At 39.1% G+C, this 27,212-nt stretch overlaps 1 protein-coding gene across 7 annotated transcripts in view; it reads right to left on the bottom strand.

Moving 5' to 3' along the window:
- Nucleotides 1-27,212, bottom strand: part of NCKAP5 (NCK associated protein 5) — an 883,253-nt gene that overhangs the window by 441,320 nt on the left and 414,721 nt on the right. For 6 of the 7 annotated variants that reach the window (XM_087819892.1, XM_087819896.1, XM_087819894.1 and 3 more), the window contains one exon: nt 21,997-22,060. The exons of the other annotated variant lie outside the window; for it this stretch is intronic. In XM_087819892.1, coding sequence (XP_087676018.1) covers nt 21,997-22,060 — 64 coding nt within the window. The remainder of the gene's footprint in view (nt 1-21,996; nt 22,061-27,212) is intronic. 7 annotated transcript variants of the gene reach the window in all.

The raw sequence follows: 27,212 nt of genomic DNA, 5'->3' as shown, positions 1-27,212 counted from the left end.
ACAACCATAAGAGTGGCACCAGATATCTATACTTACATGAACTTCAACAGCAACACGAAATGATACATTGATGATGCACAAATGTGCCACTTCCTAAAGAAATCCTAATTGGCTGAGCACTACAGAAGCCTAAGAAATGGTTAAACACAAAACAAAACACAAAATAATCCTAACACTCCAAACAGAAGAGCCCACTTAAACCACCACGTTTTGTCTCTTAAAACTTCATTGATTGCCAAGTCATGTTCTCTCCCTAATGACCCCAATGTCTCCGGATCACAAACCCTGCCACTTGCTGGAGGCTACAACCCAGGTTTATCACCCCATATGAAAGACTTCCAGGGCTAGAAGCAATGCATTGTAGTTCCGGCAGAAAGGACAAGCTCAGGAAGGCAGAGGGCTGCATTCTCATGCCAGAGGCAAACAGGGAAGACCCAGGTGATGTCCTGTTTTGTCTCTGAGGACGGCTCCCTCCACCCTCAATGAAGATTAGGTCAACTCTAGCTTTGCGGATGACGGGAAGGTGGGGTGGGATATTTCCAAAGACAACTTGGGTAGGTGTCATATTTTCTGTTCTTTCTTATAAAGACACATATTGCAACTCTGGGGGGAGCTGGAAGAAAGGAAATGGATATGGAAATATCGAGCATCATTCATATCTACATATGATAGATTTACTAGCAATTTGGAAACCAGAAAAAGGAATAAAAAGATTAGGGTGAAGATAGAAAAACATGAGCTAGGTATTTTCAGTGATAGAAAATAAATGTATATGATTAACATTGCTAGAATACCACTACCTAAGTTAAGAGAGCTTATTTGAATTTCTTTAATATTTCTACTGATATCCTCTCCTTTTTGCAGGACCCTGATGAGGAACCCTTCCAGTTTATAACAGTTCCTCAGTCTATCATTGACTTTTGCAACCTTAAAAATCATAAGGAGTACTGATCAATCATTTTGTAGATGCCCCTCAATTTGGGTTTCTTGGATAATTTTTCATTACTGGAGTGAGTTTATTTATTTCTAGGCAGTTATAACACATACACATGCACATGCACACATGCGCGCACACATACACACAATGTGTTGTTCTCAGTGTATCATATCAATAGGTCTGTGATGCCACTATATCCTAATACCAGCAGATATTTATCTTGATCACTCGATTGATGTAATATGTACCAGGTTTCTTTACTGTAAAGTTGATATCTTCCCTTTGTATTTAATATATATTTTGGATGAGATATTTAAATTTTGGATGCAAATTCTATTTTTCCTCAAATTTCTGCTCACTAATTTTTAGCATCCATCATTATGGACTCATGAAAATTTATTTTATTTTATAGCTTAAAATTCAATACTGAGTTTCTCTTTCCGATAGTTCATTATTGGTATATAAAAATGCAACTGAGACCTAGCTGGTTTGGCTTAGTGGTTAGAGCATTGGCCCATGGACTGAAAGGTCCCAGGTTCAATTCCGGGCAAGGGCACGTATCTCGGTTGCTGGCTCATTCCCCAGTCCTGGTCAGCATACGCGGGAGGCAACCAATCAATGTGTCTCTCATATAGATGTTTCTCTCTCTCTACCCCTTCCACCCTTTCTGAAAAGCAATAGAAAAAATATCCTCAGGTGAGGATTAAAAAAAAAAAAAGCAACTGATTTCTGGGTATTTATTATGTAACCTGCTACTCTGCTGAATTCCTTTACCAGTTCTAGTAGTTTTTGTGGAATCTTTAGGATTCTCTATATACAGTATCATGTCATCTGCAAATAATGACAGTTTTACTTCTTCCTTTCTAATCTGAATGCCTTTTATTTCTTCTTCTTGTCTGATTACTGTGGCTGGGACTTCCAGTACTATGTTGAATAAGAGTGGTAAAAGTAGACATCCCTGTCTTGTTCCAAATCTTCAGGGAAACACTTTTAGTTTTTGCCCATTGAGTATGATGTTGGCTGTGGGGTTGTCATATATGGCCTTTATTACATTGAGGTATATTCCCTCTAAGAAAACAATCCCATTTACAATTGCTTCAAAAAAAATTAAAATACCTAGGAATAAATTTAACCAAGGATGTAAAATACCTGTACTCGGAAAATTATAAGACACTAAAGGAAGAAACTGAAGAAGATACAAATAAGTGGAAGCATATACTATGTTCATGGATAGAAAAAAATTAACACCAGTAAATGTGCATACTACCCAAAGCTATGTATAGATTCAAAGCAATTCCTATCAAGATACCAATGGGGTATTTCACAGAACTAGAACAAATATTCCAAAAATTTTACATTTATATGGAACCACAAAAGATCCCAAATAGCCACAGCAATCTTAAGAACAACAAAGTGGGAAGAATCATACTCCCTGATATCAAACTATGCTACAAGGCCACAGTAATCAAAACAGAATGACACTTGTGTAAAATCAGACAGATCAACAGAAGAGAACACAGAACCCAGAAATAAACCCATGCCTTAATAGTCTATTATATTTGACAACAGAGGCAAAAACATACAATGGGACAAAGACAGTCTATTCAATAAGTGGTGTTGGGAAAATTGGACAGATACATGCAAAAAAATGAAACTAGACCAACTTCTTACACTGTACACAAGAATAAACTCAAAATGGATTAATGACTTAAATGTTTGACTTGAGACCATAAAAATTCTAGAAGAAAACATAGGCAGTAAAATCTCAGACATTTCTTGTAGCAATATGTTTCCTAATATATCACCTTGGGCAAGGGAAAAAAATTAATGAAACTGCATCCAACTAAAAAGTATTTGCACAGAAAAGTTCAATACTGAGATCATTTACATTATTTTTTGCTCAGACTATTCCATCTTTGGTCATTAAGAGCTCCTTCAGGTTGGATCCTGTGTCCTTTAGAGAAAATCCCATCTATCTGGGGGCATTTCCTCACTTTCTGACATAGCAAACTATTTCAAGTTCATCTCATACTTTCCTCTTCCAGCTCTGGAATCAATCACTTCTCCAAGGAGTCTCAGTTCATTTTATTAGAGAAAGTGCTTAGAAACCAAGACCTGCCTCTAGTTGCATCACTGTTTTTGGAATGACATTGCTTTAAGCCCTTCAGTGGACAGAGCTGGGAAACGTATGTATATATAGTAACCAATGCATATACATATATCTGCATTTCTGTATATATAATCTGTGTTTATCTATATGTGTGTGTATATATATATGTGTGTGTGTATATATATTTGTGTATATATCTGTGTGAGTTGAGTGTACAAAATATGTATGTACATGTAAAAAAGATACGTACACAAAGGCATAGCCATGGGTTTTTACTGATAACCTCTGCTCCTAAACACCACATGGTACGTTTTAGCATTCTCCCTTTCCTTATTTATAACTTCCTTAGCCAAGAATAAAAACCTAGTTCTCATTATCTATAATTATTTACAATATAATTGTTTAATTCTAGTAAGCAGACAAGGTAGCTTCAGAATTTCTAGCACATGCCCTTGTGAAAAACATCTTAGCTACTTGATTGCAGCATTTATGTACCATTTTCTGAATTTCACTTTACAGTATCCAATCAAGATACTGTTTTTCAAAAGTTACTTCGGTTGGTTATTTTCTCCACCCATTTCACTTTATAAACAACCTATAACACAGTTAGGTTAATGTGTTACTGTTTGTATTACATTTGGGGTTGCCCTCACATCCTGATTGGTTTTAATTATGTTTATTTTGGGGCATATAGAAGATATGTGAAACGTCACTATGACTCTAGGAGTCAGAGCTACACAAAAATGCCCTGGAAGTTACTCCAGATCTATTCATTGAGATATCCCCTCCTCCAACAGTTGCATAGATCTCCACTGTGTCTACACTATAGTTTATTCGACAAAACTCCTATGTATGGGCAATTTGGTTGTTTCCAGTATTTTGCAATCACACAAAATATGCTGAAATGAATAAGCTCTGTGCATGTGGACTTTTATATTGTTGCATGTACAGTCATAAGATTAGACTCCTAGAAGTAGGCTTGCTAGGTCTAAAGGTAAGAGCAAGTGTAATTTTGTCAGCTGTTACCAAATTTCCCTTCAGAAGGATTGCAATAGTTTATACTCCACTCCCATCAGCGGTGCTGAGCGTTTCCCCACAACCTCACCAGCAGAATGTGTGGTAGTGTTATCTAGTTTCTACCTTCTGATAAGTGAGAATGATATCTCAGTACTGTTTTTCAAATGCACGTGGGTCATGTTTATGTCAGTTACATGTGCACACCCTTTTCCCATTCTTTTCTACTGGATTTTCGGCCCTTTGACCCTCCATTTTAAGGGGCTGTTATATGCAAGGTATATTAGCCCTCTGTAGTGATGTACATTCTACTATTGTGCCCCAGTAAGTCAGTCTTACTTGACGTTGTTTACAGTGGTTTTGGTCATGCAAAACTGCTTAATTTCATGTGAAATGGAAAAGACTTTCATTGCATCTGGAGTTTGAGTCCTAGTTAGAAAGCCTTTACCATCACCAAAGTTAAAGGAGAATTCACCTGCTTTCTTCCTGGATGTATGTCATGTCATCTGCTACATTCACAGCCCTGATCCTTTTAGAATTCATTGTTTTCACAATTTAAAGACACAGAATTTTTATGGTGGTGATTTAAGACCTCTTACCCATTTATTCTCAGAAGATTCTAAGAGTTATCTTGATTTTCCTACTGTGACCTAGACCAAGGCTAGTTCCACTAGTAGATACTTGGCGTCCCTAGTTGAAGAGAAACGTCCGATTGAAGCTTTATGTAATCCAACCACGCTTTCCTCTTCCCCTTAATTTGTCTCCTCTGCCTGGGTCTGCCTCTGTCTGTCTCTCCCTCTCTCACCCTACAGATGGGAAGCTAGAACTCAAATGATGAGTCTAATTGGGTTAGAGGCAACAACGGAATGATTTCCTGACAGCCCATTCTTTATTTGAGGGCACGATCTGAGCTCCACACACCAGCCCTCATTGTGAGGTACGGATGCCAGTGACCATGGTAAATCCATTAATAGGACTGCCTTCCCATTATTGGCACCATCTGAGTCTGTTAAAAATCTTAACTAGGAGTTTAATTTCTCTACAGAAGGCTTTAAATTAATTAGGGGTTTACATGCTAACAAAGACCCTGATACATCCATAAATCAATCCGGTGTAGGAGGACTAGGCAGGGACGACGTCTATTCAGTGGAGACCTCAAACCCAGCATCCCTGTCGGGCGCCCAACAAAAGGGTGCAGGTGTGGACTAGGCCACTGTGACAAGGAAGCCCCAATAATTATTTTGCATCACTTAAACCACAGCAGGTAATATGGCAAATCAAAGTCCCAGGCGCTCAGCAAGTGAAGCCCATGCTACCATGAAAGGCCGCATCATACCACTTTAACCTCTATAAATGAATTGCCATAACACTGTGATTTATTTTATAGCAAGTCCAAGAATTAAAAAGACATTGATCAAAATGATCTCCTTTTTCCCCCTTTTGTTATAAATAAAAAGTAACAGATGGAACCACTTTCTTTTTTAAAATGCACAGAACATCACTTTAAGAACCTTTGAAATCACTAGTGCCTTTCATTAAATACACTTGCTTTAAGGTTTACACTTGCACCGTTTTTGGATCGAAGGCTACTATATTCATTCAAACACAGCATTTGTTTTTCTGACACAATTTTTAAATTGCTTAACAATTATTTCTAGCCTTGAACATTTCCATGGGATAGCAATTTTATTTATTTTATATTTTTTGATTAGAAAACACCTGATGAAGGAAAATCACCATGGATTCCCTTTTAAATGATTTGTATTTCATTTGCCACAATAATATTTACATCAATATGAAAATCATGAGAGTGTGCACATGAAAAAAACAGACTATTTTAAAAAGTCTATTTTTAAAAACTCTTGTTTAAATGTGGGTTTAGAATCTCTCTGCAGGAGCTCCCTGCAGTATTTTCTTTGTCCAGCCTGTTCAGACCCTAGTCCGTTCCCCAACCACAGGGTTCTGACCTACATGCTAGAAGCACATGCATTGAAGTCTGTGTAAGTAATTCTCTCATTAATTCTGTTTTGAGCTGAAAACTTTGTTACTACATCCAACTTCCCAACCCAAGGTGTTAAGAGATCAGTATTTTTAAAAGATGATACTAAAAAGTCCCAATATAAATAAAACATCCCAAAAGTTATTGTGGGTTTAAGCTAAATAATCCGGGCTGCAGGTGATTTCAGTTGGAAATAATGGGGTGGACACCGTAAGAATTTCAGGGCCACAGGAGTTTCCCCCATACACGCCGTAAACGCAGTGCGCGTTTTCCATCTAGGCACAGTCACAGCCTTGGGCACGGCCCCGGCAGGCGGAGAAAACAGCCGCAGCAAACCACCAGGGCCACTGCGGCCACAGAACAGGGGTTTCATCTGGGGGGTCCGGGGTGCTCTTCTGATCAGCCTGCGCAGCCCCTCAGCCTCGCCTTAGCCTCCTCAACCACACAGCTGTCCTCAAAATGTAAACACGCACCGTGCCAGCCGATCCAAAACAAAACTAAACTAAACCACACTAAGCACCCTCCTTCCATCCCCTACCTCCGCCCAGCTGTCACTTCACTATCTGGCTGCTTTCATCCTACAAGTTGGTGAAAAAGTGGTTATGTACTTGAGGTCCCCACCTCCATTCCTGGTATTTCCTAGCCTAGCTTTCCACCCCGTGAGGCTCTGGGCACCCCAAAACACCCAAGGGTGGTGCCAGAGAAGCCAGACAGGGAGCCAGGACTCCCATCCTTGTCAGGTGGTAATGAGCAACTTGATCCCCTCACAGGAGGCGGGGACCACCTGGGAAGTCTAGATCCTTCCTCTACCCAGCAGAAATCCGCCCTCCCACCACCCAGCTCTCCCAAGAGGGTGATGTCAGAGGAGGCCTGGCGGAGAGGCGGCGTTTTCACCATTGCTCAGTGGTAATGAGACCCAGTACCCTTCGTGTCAGTGACGGCAATGTGGGGAGCAGTAACAAGGCACCGCTACCCCTCTCGCACCCGAGCCGGGTGACACCAGCGCAGGTCAATGGAGAGCTGGAGCTCCCATCCCCGCCCAGCAGCAAAGGGAACTGCCACCTTGGGCGTCACTGGAGGCTGATGGGGAGCATGGGCTTCGTCCCTAACCCGGCAGTAGTGACAAGGCAGAGCCTCCCGCTTCCCCTGCTGTGCAGTGTCAATGGGAGCCTGGCAATGCAGAAGGTCAAAGAAGGTCCAGAGCTTCATACGTAGTACCCAAAGGTCCAGAGTTTCATAACACATACCCAGATGTCATTGGAAAAAATTACCCTTCATACAAAAATCAAGATCTAAAATGGAATGGAAAAGGCAATCAACAGATGTCAACTCCTAGAAGACAACTTTTGAAGTTGGAAGATGTACACTTCCCGGTTTCAAAACCCGCCTCACAGTAGTACTCGTGTCACTGTTACTGCAGCAATTAAGACAGTATTCTACTGGCACCAAGGGAGAAACAGAGGTCAAAGAAATAGAGCTGAAAGTCCAATAACAAACCTTCACATTCATGTCAACTGATTTTAACCAAGGTGCCAAGACAACTCAATGGGGAAAGAACGGCCTTTTCAACAAATGATGCTAGGAAAACTGGATAGCCACATGCAAAGAATGAAGTTGGACACCTTCCTCAAATAACACAAAAAATAACTCGAAATGTAACACTGACCTAAATGTAAGAGCTGGAACTATAAAACTCTTAGAGGAAAATCTTTGTGACCGTGCGTGAGGCAAAGCTTTCTTAGATACAACTCTAAAATATATGAGAAAATAAAAAATAGATCAATTGGAGTTCTTCAAAATTGAAAACTTTTGTGTTTTAAAGGATACCATCGAGACAGTGAAAAGAAAATCTATACAATGGGATAAAGAATTTACAAACCATTTATCTGATAATGAACTGATATATCCACAAAAAGAATTTTTAGAAGAATTTCATAGCTGCCTTATTTATAATAGACCAAACTGGAAAAATCCCAAGTATCTATCAAAAGAAAACTGGAAAACAAATTGTAATATATTCATAAAATGAATTATTATTTGGCTATAAAAAAATGCACAATACATGATGAATCTCAAAAACATTATGTTAAAGGAAAGAAGCCAAACAAAAGGAATTCATAATGTATTATATATTATATACATATATTTATATAAAATTCAGGAAAAGGCAAATCTAATACATGAATTATATAAAGTATATCAACGGTTGCTCATGCAGGGATGGGACTATGTGACTAAGAGGGGTTAAGAAGGAACTTCTTGTGGTAATAAAACTTCCCTACTTCAATTGAGGTGTTGGGTTCACAAATAAATACATCTGTCTAAACTTACCAATTGGACAGTTAAGACCAACATTTAACTGTATGTCAATTTTATTTCCACTTTTCAAAGTAGCAGAAGGGCAAGTGACATGCTTACACTGTCCCACTCCTCCAAGCCCCTGCTCAAACACAAAACAGAGGCACAGGGAGCCATCCTGAGGAGCCGTCTGAGGAGCTATCAGACTCCTCTGTGCTTTAAGTGGTCTCTAAACCACCTGCCTCGTCAAAATGGAATAAATTCTGCATAGTTTCCAAGATTCCTGGCAGAATCCTGTTCCATATCTGACTTGGAATTACAGGAAGGTGGACATTTAACCTAAAGCTTGGGTCAGCCAGTCCTGGGGTTAGACGTTAACTGGGGTGGGGAGTGCTACATGGTGAGTGCGCTCTTCAGAGAAACCATCGCCACTTGGAAGGGTCCCAGGGAAAACCAGAGAATGGAGGCTGATCCGGCTTTTCAAGCATAGTGTAAGATCAAACTCAGCTGCGTAACCCACAGTATTATTCTGAGGATTTCTCTGAAAACTCCTACAATTGTATGTTGTTATATCTATTGTATCTGTTACAACTTAAAAACAGTGTGTAGAGTGGGAAATACACAAAACAATACACATTGATATATTGTAGAATTGTATGTTTGAAACCTTTATAATTTTATTAACCGCGGTCATCCAACAAATCCAATAAAAATAAAATAAAATAAATAAAAATATTAAAACAGGGTGTGTAATTTATTAACTCCGTTTAGGTAACCTTTCACTCAACAGAAGTAAATGCTTTGTACCATGTCTAATCTCCGTCTTTTACCCTCACAATTTATGAGCCTGGTGTCATGCTGAGAGATGTCTTTACTATGCCCAGGTCATAAAAGTAACATATTTTCTAATATGTTCCTCTGGGTGATCTAATATTTCCTTCTAATTTCTCCTATCTTCTCTTTTGATGGCATTATAGTTTTATTTTTTAATATCAATATTTTTATTTTAATTCACATAAGATTGTTAAGATGAAAAATCTTTAAAATTTAGATAATATTTCACTTAACTCCACCCAGATTTAACAGATTTTTAAAACGTTTAATGATATTTGCTTCACTAAAAAATTAAGTATAAGAAGTATCCATTGTCCTAAATTTGCTGTGAGCTGTTCCTATACAGATTATATTTTTTCTACTTATATATCAATAATATTATGTTTCTGAAATTTGTCCATGTTGACTCATGCTGATCTAGCTAATTTTAATTGCTGCATCTTATTTCACTGTTCGAAGAAATCAGACTCATCTATTCTCCCGAGGGACCTGGAGATTGTTCTGATTCTTTTATTGTTAGAAACAGAACTAAAGTGTGTATTTTATATGAGCCCCTTTGTGGAAAGGTTAGAGTTTATCTAGGATCCAAACACAGAAGTAGAATTGCTAGATCGCAGGTTATGTTTTACATTGAACTTCACGAGGTAACACAATGGATTTCCTAAATGTTTACATCCGTTACACTCTTACCAACAACATAGAAGGTTCCAGTGTCCACCTATCCTTGCCTTCTGGGATTTTCAGAATTCTAACATTGTTTCCAAGTAGATGGGCATGAGATACCATCCCAGTGATGCTTTAACCTATAATCTGCATTTTCCTGAACAACAAAATTTGTGTTTTTGGTCATGACACTTTCCTCCCAGCTTGCCTTGCGAATATGTTTCATCACCAGAAGCTTCCTCCGCCACTGTGTTAATGGTATCTCAAAAAAAAGATTCTTACTTCTTACGCATTCCTATTTATCAATCTTTCTCTTTATACCTTATATATTTTGTCTTCCATTATTAAAACAAAATCCTCCCTTATTTCAATATTATAAAGATATTTCCTAACATTTACTTCTAAAAGTCTTAAACTTTTGTTTTAATTTTTTAAGTTTTTGATGCATCCCAAATTAATTTTTGTGCACGGGGTTTGGTAGCAATGAAATTGTATAATTTGGTATATAAATTGCCACAGTGGCCTTTTGAATTGCCCACTCTTCTCTCATTGAAATGTAACTGCTTCTGTTTTACTCTCCCACAGGCTGCAAGGCCCTCCACTCTGCTCTGGTTCATCTGCACATCTCTGTCCGACACCACACTGACCTAACTGCTTTAGCTTTATAACAAATCTTCGTGAGTGGCAGGACACAACACCCCCATCACCTTTCTTTAAAATCATATCATCTGTACTTCAACCTACAGTTTCTATAGTAATATTAAGATTACCTTTTGGTATTCTGTCTGAAATTACATGGAATGCATAAATCACTTTGGGGTAAGTTGATATCTTTATGGTATTGAGTCTTCCCTTCTAAGAATATAGATATATCTCTCCACTAATTTTGGTCTATCTTTATAATATTTAATAATTTCTCTATCAATATCACATACATTCATTTTTAGGAATGTATGCTTTTAAGCACTATATTTTTAAACTGCACTTTGTAAGATTTAATGATTGATATATAAGAATTTTGTTTACTTTTATAAATTCATTTTATATCCAGCAATCCTCTAAAAATTTGTCTAAAGATTCCCTTAGCTATTTTATTTAGACAATCATTACTTTAAAATACTTTAAACTGTGCTCTTTTTCCCAACCCTTATATCATTTACATATTTGATTGCACTTGTTAGGACCAGACACACAACAATGAATAGAACAGTGACAGGAGGAATCCTGTTCTGGTTAAAGATTTTCAAAGGAATGCTTCTAACATTTCACCACTAAGCACAATGTTTACTGAAGGTTTTCGGTAGACATCCTTTATCAATAAGGAAATTCCCATTTAGTCTTGGCTACATTTTTTTAAACCATTATAAACTGGTATTGATTTTCATCAAATGTGTTATTCTATATCTATTAAGGTTTTGTTTTCTCTATTTTATCTATTACTAGTGTCAATTATATTCATGCATTTTCTAATCTGAAGCAATCATTGCATTCCTGGAATAAATGGCACTTGAAGGAAGCCTCATAAAAGTGAGCTGGCACCTAGCACTCAGATCTCGGTTTTAAATACTTTGTGCCTTAAAAGGAATCAATGCTCCCTGGAAACACGGCTGATTCTAAGGCTGTGGCAGGAAATATACAAGTGAGCCTGAAGCATCTTGTATGACAGAAAGGAAAAGAAATACTGAGCTAGAAAGGAAAAGGAAGTGGGGGAAGGACGAAGGGAAGGACGGAGGGGAGGGGAGGGGAGGGGAGGGGAGGGGAGGGGAGGGGAGGGGAGGGGAGGGGAGGGGAGGGGAGGGGAGGGGAGGGGAGGGGAGGGGAGGGGAGGGGAGGGGAGGGGAGGGGAGGGGAGGGGAGGGGAGGGGAGGGAAGGGAAGGGAAGGGAAGGGAAGGGAAGGGAAGGGAAGGGAAGGGAAGGGAAGGGAAGGGAAGGGAAGGGAAGGGAAGGGAAGGGAAGGGAAGGGAGGAAGTGGGGGAAGGGAGGAAGTGGGGGAAGGAAGAAATGAACGGGGAGGGAAGGGAGGAAGGAGGGAGGGAAGGGGAGGAGGGAAGTTACGGGAGGAAAAGGACAATGATAGGAGTATGTCAGAGGGACAAAGTTCCCAATTAAAAGAGCTCCTAATGGTCCCAACTGGAACAATTTAAGCAACAAAATAAAGGAGTTGATATTGGTTTTTATCCCAAAATATGAAGTAAATAGCTGTGCATGCATAGGGTATAAATAACTGAATAAATAACTGGGGAAGGAGATATAAATGTCCCATGCAGAAGAATTCTGAGTAACTTGTGCAGCTACTTCACCCTCAAGGCCACGGAGCAGAACACTCTACATCTTAAGTGGGGCCTGTGCATAGTGACATCTTCCAGGGAGACAGTGAGGAAGAGAAGGGGGGGAGGAACGTCGCAGTGGAAACCCGACAAATGTGGCTTCGGCCAGGCGGCCAAGGCTCACCTAAACAGTGCTAAGTTCAATTGAAAATGTGCAACCTTGATACCATGTGATGAAAATGGCATTTTAACTTGTCTACTTTCCAAAATATATCCCAATCTAATCGTGAGAAAAACATCAGACAGATCTCAATGAAACAAATGCCCCACAATACCTAACCGGTTCTCAAAACTTTCAAGTTCGTCAAAAACAAGGGAAATCTGAGCATCTATCACAACCAAAAAGATCTTAAGGAGACATGGAGGTAAATGTGCTGTGCTCTAGACAGGATCCTGAAATGGAAAAGGGAAATTAGGCAAAACTATAATGTATCAATATTGGTTCATTAGTTGTGACAAGTGCACAATACAAATGCAAAATGTTAATAATTGGGGGAACTTGGTATGTGGCATATGGGAAATCTCTGTACTATCTTTGCAATTTTCATGCACACACACATATACACATATATACACATACATATACATATATATTCTAAAATGTTAAGTTTGTTTTAAAACAGTGAGTTGGGGACAGTTTTCTCAGTCTCTTTTTTCAGGGGCAGTTTGTATAAATAGTATCTCCTCACTAACGGTAGGGTTGAACTCCTCTGTATAATCATCAGAGCCTGGCAGCTTTCTAGGGGGCATATTTTTAAAAATTATCATAAAAAATTTAAACATTTATAAAAGTAGAAAGAAAAGTATAATATACCCTCAACTTCTACAGTTATCAAATATTTTTTTTCATCTAAACTCATCTACTTCCCTCTTCTAGTATTATTTTGAAGCAAACCCAGGCATTATAGCATTTCACTGGAAAATATTTCTGTATGTACCTCTAAACACGAAGGACTAAGAAAGCCACAGCCATAATACCAAGAATATATATTAATATTAATGATAAATCTTAATATCATCAAATACCCAGTGTTCACATGTCTAACTGTCTTATGCTTTTTATGTGCATGTGAATAAATCAGTGTTGCTAACATTTTTTCTGGTTTCTTCATTTTGAGCTTCATGGCTTCTGTTTTTATTTCATTCTTTTTCTTATTTCTTTAGGTTTATTTTATTATCTTTATTAGTGCTTGAGTTGGAGATTAATCAATTTAAATCTTTTCTTTTTCTATCTGCTCCATGCATCGAAAGCTGTACATTACACCATAAGTATTAATTTGATTATATCTCATAACTTTGTATATATATATATAGTCTTTTAATTTTCATTTAGCTTAAATATTTTTAATTCTCCCTGTGTTTGTTTAAAAATGAATTACTTAAAATATTCTACTTAATTTTCAAAGTTATCCATTTTTTGGCTGTTACTGATTTCTGATATTACTGACTATAGACAGGGATCATGAAAAGTATGACATTGATTTATTTGTATAATAAATATTCTATATTATGCATTTCATGGGAGCAAAGGCTTCATTTATTATTTTCTGCCAGATATATTAAACAGATAAATGAACAAAACAATATATAGAGCCTATGTCCAAAATTTAGTAAATATATAGAAACCTGTCCTAAAGTTTGGCACCCACCATTCTAAACTCTTAGAAAGTCATGTCCATTTGGCTTTCTAAATTATTAAGTTGGCTTTTGTAAGCAAGGAAAAAGAGTCCTGGCTCTTTTTTTCCAAATATATATTGTGGATATTTTTCAGCCAATGATAAACACTGAGAATGATGCTTCTCTTCTTTGGATGAGACTTGAAACTCAGCTGCCTTGACTGCTTCTAACACCAGTATATTAACACAAAGAGAGAAGTGCAAGCTTCCTATGCTCCTAAAATCCCAGTTTTTTCCAAAATCAGTTGCATTTCTACACACTGCTAATAACAAACTATCAAAAATAAAAATTAAGAACACAAACCTATTTACAATTGCATCAAAAAAAACCACACCTAGAAATAAATTTAACCAAGGAGGTGAAAGACCTGTACACTGAAAAGCATAAGACACTGGTGAAAGAAACAGAAGAAAACACAAATAAATGAAAAGCTCTCTCATGCTCATGGGTTGAAAGACTTCACATTGTTAAAATTCCCATACTACACAAAGCAACCTACAGAATCAGCGTAAGCCCTATCAACATCCCAATGGCATTTTTCACAGAAATAGAACAAACAATTCTAAACTTTGTATGGAGCCACCAAAACAACCAGGAACAGCCAAAGTAATTTTGAGAAAAAAAGAACCAAAACAGAGGCATCACACTTCCTGATTTCAAACTATATTACAAAGCTACAAGTAATCAAAACCATTGCATTGGCATATAACAGACACACAGATCAACGGAATGGAATAATGAGCCCAGAATTAAACCCGCGCATAGATGGCAGGTGAATTTATAACAAAGGAGCCAGCAATACACAATGGGGAGAGGACAGCCTTTAATAGATGGCGTTGGTAAAACTGGGCAGCCATAAGCAAAATGCACGAAGCTGGATCATTATTTACACCAAACACAACGTTTAAAGCAAAATGAGTAAAGACTTGAACGTAAGACCTGAAACCATAAAACTCCTAGAAGAAAACACGGGCAGGAAGCTCCTTCACCTCACCATGGCAATGATTTTTTTGGATCTGACCCCAAAAGCAAAGACAACAAAAGCAAAAATAAACAAGAGGGACAACATTAAACTAAAAAACTCACGCACAGCAAAGGGAATCGTCAACCAAACGAAAGGGCAACCTACCAAATGTGAGAAAATAATGGCCAATCGCATATCTAATAAGGGGTTAATATCCAAAATACATAAGAATTCGTACTATTTCAACAGCAAAAAAATAAACACTCCAATTTTAAAAATGGGCAGAGGATCTGAATAGATATTTTTTTCCAAAAAAAGACACAGATGGCCAACAGGTCAATGGAAAGGCGTTCACATCACTAATCCTGAGGGAAACGCAAATCAAAACCAAAATAAGATATCACCTCACACCTGTCAGAAAGGCTGTCATCAAAAGCCAGGAAAGAAGTGTTGGCAAGGGAGCGGAGAAAAGGCAAGTCCTGTGCACTGCCGACAGGACTGTAAATGCGCGCGGCCGCCATGGGAAGAAGGGCAGTTTCCCCTCAGAACTGAAAACAGAACCACCATATGATCCAGTAATTCCACTTCTGGGCATTTATACAAAATAAATAAAATCACTGTGCTCAAAAGATGTCTGTACCCCCATGTTCACTGCAGCATTATTTACAATTGCCAAGGCATGGAAATAGTCTAAGTGGCTATTAACAGATGAATTTAAAAAGTCATATATATTGTCTATACATTATATATGTGTGTGTGTGTGTGTGTGTGTATATATATATATATAATATGTCTGTGTATACATACACAACAGAATATTATTCAGCCATAAAAAGTAGGACATGCTTCCTTTGCAATAACATGGATGGGCCTTGAAAGGATTACACTAAGAGAAATTAGTCAAACAGAAAAAGACATATACTGCATGATCTCGCCTATATGTGGTATCTTTAAAAAAATAAACTCAAAGATAAAGAGAACAGACTGATGGTTGTCAGAGGTGGGAGGGGGTTAACAGGTACAAATTTTCAGTTATAAAATAAACACCTCCTGAGGATGTAATGTATAGCATGGTGACCGTAGTTAGTAATGCTGTTTTGCATATTTGAAAGTTGTTAAGTTTGTTGTGATGAGATCTTAAAAGCTCTCATCACAAGAAAAATAGTGTATAACTACGTGAGGTGTTGACGGTAACTGGACTTGCCGTGGTGACTACCTCGAATCATTGTTATATACCCAAAACAAACATGTCAACTGTATGTCAATGAAAAATGTCCCTATCCTAACCTCCCTCCCTTGCCTGTCTGCAGTGAGAAAGCAATTTGTAGCACACACTGGGCTAGTATGAACAACCGTCTTCTAATTCTGCCACAACCAAACACCTCACCCTGAGAAAGTGAATAGAATTGGCGTGTTTAGGAACGATAGCTTCATGCCCCTCTTACTCCTGGGTTTTCAAGCTCTGAGTTTCCCTCTCGGCTGCCTTCTGTCCGCCAGAGGCCAGGCTCCACAGCTGTCTGTCCAGCTGTGCAGCAACAGCAAGAAGGGGGCATTCTAGGCAAAATCCTGACAGTTCACCAAGGCAGTGTCCCCTGGGCTTTGTGCAACATTCCTGTTTTCAAGTGTCTCTTAAGTTAAAAGAAATTATTTCTTCTTGTTTAAATAACAGGTATTCAACACTGTGACTTTTGCTTTTTACAGGTTACTGAAAGGAAAAGTACACTTACATGCTGCTGGGGGAGGGAACAGCAGGTGAAAAATAAGAGCAGGCGGAAACCTCTCAAGCACGATGCAGATATTAGAAGAGATCCCCACTGGAAACAGAGACCCACTGGAAACCATGACCAGATACACGCCCCGGGAGTGAGGAGTGAAGATTCCTCAAAGCAGTTCTGTCCAAGTCGGTGGCAGCGAACCCAGCCAACTCCAGCGCTAGCGCCAGGCCGGAGTCCACACAGAGGCCTGGGAGAGCAAGGCCCCGGAGGGGCTGATACCACTGGTCTGCCTCCTTCCCCAACACCGAGGGTCCAAAAACCTATCCCTACATCCTCAAGGTCTCCTCTTCTCCCTCTCAAATTCCTTATACAAGTGTCAATGTCTCAATCTTCGATTATTACTTCTTGGATGTTCACTGTGCAAAAAAACCAAACAGAGATGTGGTTATGAATTTAGCTAACAGGACAGGAGGGTAACATCAAGCCAGTGCCTGAATTTCTGGGTTCAGGAAGGAGGGGATATTCTACCCGGTGAACAGGGAGCCTACGTTTCCACAGTGCCTTTGGATGAGTAATGGAGCATTGGTATTTTTCTTTTTCCCAAACAGAAATTAATCACTGGGATGAAAAGGATCCATAGAGTGCTGAGGTTTTGCATAATTAGAGCCCAAGCATTTTAATAAAATTGTGTTTGGTAGGATATCAGTGCTCTGTAGATATAAATATCTCTTCAATCAAAAACAAAGACAAGTTAACAGTATAAGTAATATTCTTCTGAATTTTTAAAAAATAAACAGAAGAAAATGGTAAATATATTTAAGCCATTGTTTACATAATTTGAAATACTCGCTTTGAAATATTTTATTGTGTCATAAGTACATATAAAAACATTTTTTGCTATTTAAAAAAATACAAATACATATTTTTAACTCATTAACTCTTACTTCTGTTCAATAAGTAAAATTGTCTTTACTAGTTTGGAGAAAAAATATGATCAGAAGAAACGTGGCCTACAAAATTTTAATAAACTATAAACTCCAAGTAATAAAAATAATTTAGAATAGAGTAAGAACAGACAAAGGTAATGGAAGAGCAGAGGCGGTCCAACAACTGACCCAGACGGAAAGGCGTATTTGGACTAAATGGTTCAGTAAATGATGTAGCAAACTAACTATCAATTTGAAAAAAAACATTCTTTTTGATCCTTACCTCACACCAATTTAATTTCCACCTAGACTTTGCAAAAATTTACATACAGAAAAATAAAATGATAAATATTCTAGAAAATAATGAGAATGCGCATCTTTATAGCCTTCGGGTGGAATGGACCTTTCTACATATAACAGAATTTAAGATGACATTGAAGCCTCAAGAACAGAATAGATCTTGCAATAAACTGAGCCAGTGACAGGAAGCACACACTGAAACACAGTTTCCCAGAATTAAAGAGAAATCTAGTTTTATAGCAGTTTGTGAAAAATAATGAAAGGTAATTATGAAAAAAACGATGGCAGTTATTTCATGGAAGAAAGACGTAAGAACAAAGGAAACAAATATGAAACATCTAATGTACTGAAAGAAAGTGTTCCCAAAGACTTGAGTTAACAGAACAACAGAGCATGCAGAATTACTAAAAACCAGTGAAATAACTTGTCCAAGGTCACACAACTGACTGGTACAGCTGCATTCTACATCCAGACCTGCCTCACTCTCAAGCTCACGTTCTTCTTTCTCCCACACGTGTCCACTAGCCGTCAAAAAGGACTCTCTCTGCATGCAGTGTGGGGCTCTGGACTGAATCCAAATCAGAAAAGGAACATTATTGGAAAACCTGGTGAAATTCTAATAAAATCCAGAGTTTAGTTAATAGTAACATGACAATGTTAATTTCTTAGTTTTGATAATTATATCATAGTTACGTTAAGATGTTAACACTACAAAACTGGTTAAAGGGTATGCAGGTGTGCAACTTTACTGTAAGTCTAAAATTATTCTAAAATAAAAAGTATGTTAGAAAAATAAAACAAATATCTCAAAAACAGTGCCTTGGGTATTATTCCTAAAACTTACAAGAGATTTATTGCATAAAGTCAAATCTTAATAAGGGCATGCTTTGCATTAAAGACTTTGATTATAATAGGCTCAATGATTTTAAAAATAAATATCTGCCTCAATTATATAGCTTTTAAAAAAATAGTTCTTGAATAGCTTTTTGTATACCATTTTTCTTTTCCTGTGGATAAAAATACAGAACACTATAAATAGCAGTCTTTTAAAACAAGAGGTGATCTGGTTGTGATGAACTCCTTTCCATTTCTGCTACAGACTTGAAAAAAGTTCTGGGCTTGTAACAGCCAGAATTAAATTTGGAGGATTAATAGAACTGCCTGATTTAAGGAGCTGTCAGATGAAAGAATCGGGACTTCAGAAATAAATGAATCCTAGGAGCGAAAAAGCTCGAGCATATAATTAAGTAGAAAACTCAAGGGGGTTTGACTAGGTAACGAAAGGGGGAAAAATATTGAAAAAGAGGGAGGGTCAAAAACCCAAATAAAGGACATTAATGAAAATCCAGGCTTATGGTGTCTCTAAGGAATGGAAATGTGATAAATTATGAAATGGGGGAACAATAGTAATAAGAATAGCGTTAACTCAGATCATATCGCTGCCTCACTCAAAGCCTTCCAATGGCTCTAGTCACCCAGAGCATGAGCCAGAGATCCCTGGGGACCTTGGGGACCTAGCCCTGCGCCCCATCACTGCTCTGACTGCATCTTCTGTCGCTGCCCCTCTCCCTCGCCTGCCTCCAGAGCCCCTGTCCCCGTGCCGCGTCCCAGGCACTCGGGCCTTTGCACTGCTCATCTCTCTGCCTAGAATGCTCCTCCTCCACATATCACCATGGTTCACTCCTTCGCCCCCTTCAATTTTTGCTCAAATGCTAACTTTTCAGTGATTTACTACTAGTAAGACTCCATTTAAAATAATGATCCCCCAGAACTCCCAGCGTCCCCTACCTTGATCTTACATTTTCACGGCTGCTTCCACCATCTAACCCTCCAATGACATGGAATGTCTGTTTCCACAACCACTAGAATGGACACGCTCAGATTTTTGCCTGTGTTTTCACTGATGTTTCCCCAGTGCCTAGAATGTTACTGGACACATAGTGGGTTCTCAGTAAGTATTTGCTAAATCAATCAATGCACAAATGTGATTTATTTCACTATCATCATTAAATTAAGAGTAATAAAACACTGGAAACTTCTCCAATGTTATTTTTGAGCAACCAGAGTCATCTTTTTGTTTGTCTATGTTTTCTGGGTATTTTCTGCACTGAACAATTACTTCTATAATGTTTTAAAAGAGGGTTTTGTTTTATAAGACAAGAGAGTTATCTGTGATGATTTCATGTCAGGTCCACTCACTGTGAGAGTCAGAAGGATATATTCTTTAGAGGCCTGTTCTTATAGCTTAAGTAGCACTTATTACCAGAAAGAGCTTCCCTTAACAAAAACTTCTTACGAAAAAACTGTTGAGCAGCATGATCCACTAAGCTGATAGAATCATGCGATTCCAACCTCCTCGTTTTAAAAATGAAGAACCCGAGGCCTAGAAAAGTTGTCCCTTCCTCACTGTTGGCTGGAACTGAGCTTATGAACAGGAACTAGCCCTCAACACAAGACTGAAATCCTGAGAAGTGGCCTAGCCCTAGCATGTTGCAATGCAGTAAAACTCCAGACTGAAAATTTTCAGTTCACCGTTTGACTAAACCTTCATTTTCTCCAACTTATTTCCAATCCATTGCTCAATAATGCCTGTGAGCAGTTGCTTTGTATTATTTGAATATTCAAGATTCTCTTTGCATTAAGATCACTAGCAGAGCAAACAATGTGATCACCTAAGTATTTTCACATGCTCGACAGCCACTGTACCTTCTAGGACCCACTCAACTTTCAGCCTCTTGCCCAGGCCCTTTGCTTTCCCTGTCCAGAGCAGTGTGAGGACAGAATATTTTTACAATTTCATACTCTTTTCAGTGGCTAGATTATCAATTAACTTCATGAAATCAAATGGAAGCAGCTTGAAGGATCTAAAAATGCATCACTTCTCTTTTACAAAAAAGCTAATTCTTCTGCTGAAAAACTGCACATGTTCTATTGTTAATCCACACATTCCCCGAGGCCCCAGTCATCTCCAATGTTCAAGCAGTACACAGGCAGATACTTTGGCAAAATCCTCTATAAAATGAAGTTAGAATGGACCAAAACAACCTACTGATTTTTACTACAATTCAAAACACAGTTTTTTAAATGGCACACACCAAAGAGGACAGGGACAGATGCCCTGCAAAATGGGAGAAAAAAAAGAATAAAGGACAATGACATTAGCAAACATCTCAGTGTTCCCTGGGGTGGTTGATTTTTTAAGTCTGAAGAACTGAGAAGCTTGGCTGCTCATTGACGGATACTGTGCTCACAGCCAGGAAGCCTGGGCATCCAGTAGACCTCAAGAGAACAGAGCCCCGTTACCCTCTGAACACTTGAACACCCTCTTCAAAGCCCAAAGTTATTTTTCTTATTCACAGTCTCCCTCTATCTGTAAATGGCGGAGCTGTCTACACTATATTGTAAACACTTTATGTACAAATACAGCATTCAGTTTGCTGCAAGCAAATATTTTCCTTAGCGATCCTTAATTAGACAAAATGTCTTCAAGCCAGAGACCTTTGGAAGGGGGAGCAGGATCAGGACAGAGACCTTTGGAAGGGGGAGCAGGATCAGGACAGAGACCTTTGGAAGGGGGAGCAGGATCAGGACAGAGACCTTTGGAAGGGGGAGCGGGATCAGGACAGAGACCTTTGGAAGGGGGAGCGGGATCAGGACAGAGACCTTTGGAAGGGGGTGCAGGATCAGGACAGAGACCTTTGGAAGGGGGAGCAGGATCAGGACAGAGACCTGTGGAAGGGGGAGCGGGATCAGGACAGAGACCTTTGGAAGGGGGAGCGGGATCAGGACAGAGACCTTTGGAAGGGGGAGCAGGATCAGGACAGAGACCTTTGGAAGGGGTGTGGGATCAGGACAGAGACCTTTGGAAGGGGGAGCGGGATCAGGACAGAGACCTTTGGAAGGGGGAGCGGGATCAGGACAGAGACCTTTGGAAGGGGGTGCAGGATCAGGACAGAGACCTTTGGAAGGGGGAGCAGGATCAGGACAGAGACCTGTGGAAGGGGGAGCGGGATCAGGACAGAGACCTTTGGAAGGGGGAGCGGGATCAGGACAGAGACCTTTGGAAGGGGGAGCGGGATCAAGACAGAGACCTTTGGAAGGGGTGTGGGATCAGGACAGAGACCTTTGGAAGGGGTGCAGGATCAAGACAGAGACCTTTGGAAGGGGTGCGGGATCAGGACAGAGACCTTTGGAAGGGGTGCAGGATCAGGACAGACCAGCCAGGACTTACCATGGCCCCCTCACTTCTCCTTTGGGCAACTTCTCGCTGCAGTCGGGCCACAGCCAGCTTCTCCCTGGAGAAACAGAAGAGCAGGATTACTTGACCACTCTTCTCGGGGGAGAGGTGCACTGGCATGACTCGGAAACATTCTTTTGAGGTCTCCAGAGGAACTCTTTCCTTGGTTTAGCTCACTTCCTCCACTAAACTTTCTATAAATATTTAAAGTGAATGGTCATTAGTGCATTGTTTTCATTGAGTGTCATGAAAGAGATTTTTTTGCCTTGGGTTTTAAAATAGCCAAATAAATGTTGACTGTTGAATATAAGCTTTACTTTAAGTTCATTGACATATATCATTTGTAAATAAATTTTCTGTGTCCTTTCTTTATCAGCTTTGCTCATGTATATTTTTAATTGTTTTTATTTCTTTGTTGATCAATACTGATACTAAATTTTAAAAGGCAAACAAAACATATTGTATCATTCTTGAAATGATAAGAGAAAATCACTTGCAGGCTTGCTATGTAACAGGCACCATGTGGGAACTTTCACCTGATCTTACATGAGCCTGACAATCATAGGTTTTATCCCCATTTTATAGATATGGAAACAAGGGCTCAGAGAGGTTAAGGAGCAAGCCAAGCCCTCAGCTGGTATGTATATTAGGATCAAAATTAGGCTTTCCTCACTTCAAAGCCTGAATAAAATTTTTGCATGTCATTTTTCAGGGTTCAGGAAAAATTGTGCATATCCTCTTTCAGGATCTAGAAAATATGTAGAATTAAAACTCAGATTATTTATTTTAGTATTCTTTATTTTACAGTGGGGTTCATTTGGTATCTGTTATAATTGCAATTCTAATTTCACTTCCAAAAATGCTATTATTTCCCGGAATTTTAAGAATATTTTTAAAGTGACAGATATCTGCATTTTGGACAGCTCTTCAATTATTCTTTAAAAAGTTGATAGACTACCCAGCCAACATGGACCAGTGGTTGAGTGTTAACCTATGAACCAGGAAATCACAGTTTGATTCCTGATCAGGGCATATGCCCAAGCTTCTGGTGTGATCCTCAGCAGAGGGTGTGCAGAAGGTAGCCAATGACTCTCTCATCATTGATGTTTCTATCTTTCCCTCTCCCTTACTCTCTCTGAAATCAATAAAAATAAATAAATAAATAAATAAATAAATAAATAAATAAATAAATAATAAATAAATAAATAAATAAATAAATAAAATAAAATAAAAAGTAAATAAGTAAAAAGTTGATAAATGAAGTAAGGGTAAGTGGTGAACTCTTCCAGTAATCCTCAAATCTTAGTTTTAGCAAAGATTTTCCCTTGAAATGTTTATACTGCTATGAAGATGTGAAACTATTTGAATGATATTACATCCATGAGCCCTCCCTTGAGATTCCTCCCCTCCTAACTGCTTGGGCCTTTGGAATATCTATGACTGCCAAGAAGGCATGTGCTGGGGTCTGGTCACGATGGCAGTGTAGGGAAACATGGTACTCAAATCCACATCAAAATTACAACTAAACTATAGAAAACCATAATTCAGAACTGCCCGAAATCTAGTTGAACAGAAGCCCTACAACTAAGGATATAAAGAAGAAGCCACACAGAGAATGGAAGGAGGGGCAGAGACACAGAACAGGCTGGTCCCATACCAATGTGTGGTGCATAAAAATTGAGAGGGATAGCTCAGCTAGGACTCCCTGAGGATTGAGGGGACCTAGCCCCACATCAGAACCCCAGGCCCAATGTTCCAGTGCCAGAAAGAGAAGCTCCCCTAACTTCTGACCATAAAAACTAGCGGGGGTTGAAGCTGAAAAAGACAGAGGGCTGTTGGAGTCCCAGCCAGTTCCTCTTATAGGGCTTGCACATGAACTCAGTTGTACTCCCCCACTTTAAGCTTCAGTGCTGGGGCAGCAGCTCAAAAGGCACCAGGGACATATAGGGCGGGGTTGAGTTGTCTGCCTTCAGGGAGAGAGACGGAGTAGCAGCTTTCTCCCAGACAGAAGTGCTGGCAGAGGCCATTGTTCCTTTGATGAGCCCTCCCCCAACAGAGAGGGCAGGTAGGCATACCTGAGTCTCAGTCAACTTGGCTAACACTGCTCACCCTAACCCTAGTCCTGGTGATTCCCTGAGATCCCGCTCCACCCAGCTTACAGGCCCACCCAAATTGTTTCCAGTAGCTTTTCCATACCAACAGCCTGACTTGGATCATGCTTCAGACTTTCCTGAAATCTCTCAAACAAGCAGCATCTGGCCTCTGAGTGCCCTGTATCTCTCGCTAAGTGGCCCCACACCTGGCACCAGCAGCAGTCAGCTTTGGTTCGCAACTTGGCCTCTCCTGGGCACCTCCAAAACCAGCACGGATAGCTGCCATCTGCAGATTGCTCTGTAGCTCATGCTGGGTGGCCCCGGACAGGACACAGGTGATGGCTGACCTTGGCCTGCAGCTTCTCTGGAGGTCCCAGAGCCACCACCACAAGCAACACACTCAAGGGATGGACTCAGAGAGAACCAGAGTCCTGCTGAAGTAAGTTGTGTTCCCTGGTGTTGGCCCCTGCATAGTTGATCCTCCATGGTGGCTGCAGTCAGTCCTTGCAGCCAATAAGCCTGGGGGTAAGTCACTCCCATTGACATGCCAATGGCAATAAAGTCTCAACTACAATAGGAGGGTATACACAGCCCACATCGGGGGCACGCCTCAAGTGCCAAGCCTAGGAGACATAGCAGCTCTACATAATTCATAGAAACAAACAGAGAAGCCGCCAAGATGAGGAGACAAACATGTCCCAGTTGAAAGAACAGAACAAAACTCCAGAAAAGGAACTAAATAAGATGGAGACAAGCAATCTACCACATACAGAGTTCAAAGCACTGGTTATATGGATGCTCAATGAACTTAGGGGGAGAGTAGATGAAATGCATAAGAACTTCAACAAAAAGACAGGGAACATAAAAATGGAACTAGAAAACATAAAAAAGAACCAGTCAGAAATGAAGAATACAGTAATTGAAATGAAGACTACATTACAGGGAATCAACAGTGGAGGAGATGAAGCTGAGGATAAAATCAGAGATGTGGAAGATAAGGAAGCAGAAAATACCTAATCATAACAGTAAAAAGAAAAAGAATCCAAAATAATGATAGTATAAGGAGCCTCTGGGACAATTTCAAATGTTCCAACATTTGCATCATGAGGGTCAACAGAAGGAGGAGAGAGAGAGAGCAAGGAATTGAAAACCTATGTGAAAATATAATGACAAAAAATTTCCCTAACCTGGTGAAAGATATAGACATACAAGTCCAGCAAGCAAAGAGAGTCCCAAACAAGATGAACCCAAAGAGACATCATAATTAAATTAAAATCCAAAGAGACATCAAGATGAACCTACAACAAGACACATAATTAAAATGCCAAAGGTTAAAGACAAAGAGTGAATCTTTTTTTTTTTTTTTTTTTAATATATCTTTACTGATTTCAGAGAGAGGAAGGGAGAGGGAGAGAGAGAGAGATAGAAACATCAGTGATGAGAGAGTCATCACTGATTGGCTGCCTCCTGCACGCCCCTGACTGGGAATTGAGCCCGCAATCTAGGCATGTGCCCTGACCAGGAATTGAACGATCTCCTGGATCCTAGATTGATGCTCAACCACTGAGCCACGCCCTGCCAGGCCAAAGAATGAATCTTAAAAGCAGCAAGAGAAAATTAGTTATTTATGAGGGAGCTCCCATAAGACTATTAGCTGATTTCTCAACAGAAACTTTGCAGACCAGAAGGGATTGGCAAGAAATGTGAAAGCCTAAGAGAATGGCAAAAAATGGCAATTATTAACACTTGGAAAGAGTGAAGTAATTCCAGAAATGCAATTCTAGAATTATACTAGACTCAGCTGTGAACACTATTTACTTAATTTATCATTATAATTAATTTAACTAATTAATTTATAACAATGAAAAAATTAGGGAGTAGGGGAAGTGTGGAGAGATAGGTGGAATAGGAGCACTAAATCTTTATCTTCTATAGTAGGAACACAATTTATAATGTTTAAAAGTGATAAATCTAGAAACAGACAACTATGTTTTGTAGATACAAGCATAAAAAATCCAGAAGTTACAGCTACAAAAAAAAAAAAAAAAGGAAAGTGGTTTACAGGGCAAATATTTGGAGGTAGGGAGTGAGGGGTATGCAGCTTTAAATCTTATCACTATACTTGATTTCCAAAGTATGTACATGTATTACTTCGATTAAAAACTTTTCAAAAATGTGTATTTTTAAGCTAGTTGGATCACTTTCTTTTTCTTTTACTAAAAACATTACGATAATACATGAAAGATAGAGATAGACATAGAGATAAAGAGAGATAGAGATAGATACATACATACATACATACATAGTGATGAGAGATAAGAGAAAGAGAGACTTCAAAAGATTATTTACAACCTGAAAACTCAGCACCAAGTGATTCACTGCCATGGTCCTGAAAAGAAGAACCTACCAGAAAGCACTGGCAGATGAAAGAAAAGTAAGGACTAATGATAAGTATCAAGGAGCCTTCAGATAAATATTTTTAAATATATACTGTAGGCAGTTCAGCATTGCACAGTGATATTTTAAATTTAAGATTTTTAATTTTTGTGGGTTTTTATCATTAAAATATAACATACATATGAAAATTAAGAAATCACAAACACACAGCTTGATGAATAATCATGACGTTAACAGGTCTTTGTAGCTACCACCTAAGCAAACAGCTAGAACATTACCAGAGCCCCAGAAGCTTCTATGATGCCAGTGATGATACTTAAGTTAACATAACAATACCTGAGCTCATGTGCTCCTGGCTTTCTCTGTATAGTGAATACAAACACATTTAGCTTCTAGTCTAAACTGTATTATGCAGCCTTATGCTTTCCTCAATTGTTTATTCAGTATATGTTTTCCTCTAAATAAGCCAGTAAATTCCTCCTCAGCCACAACAGTGGCTGCCAAAAAAAATGCTCACGGATGCACTCCTGTACAAGGTCAGTATGGTGTAGTTAGTGCCTCACTGTAGCAGCTGATTCCCTGAATGTTGAGATCACATTTAGTTCATCTCTATAATACCTACTAAGCGCCATTCGGTAAGAACAAAATAAATGTTTGTGATTTTCTGAATGAGCAATCAGTCACACAATCAAGTACCAACTGCCTCATATACTAAAAATT

The sequence above is a fragment of the Miniopterus natalensis genome, chromosome 8, assembly GCF_054644295.1.
Source record: "Miniopterus natalensis isolate mMinNat1 chromosome 8, mMinNat1.hap1, whole genome shotgun sequence".
NCBI lineage: Eukaryota > Metazoa > Chordata > Mammalia > Chiroptera > Miniopteridae > Miniopterus > Miniopterus natalensis.
This window is presented reverse-complemented; position numbering and strand designations above follow the sequence as displayed.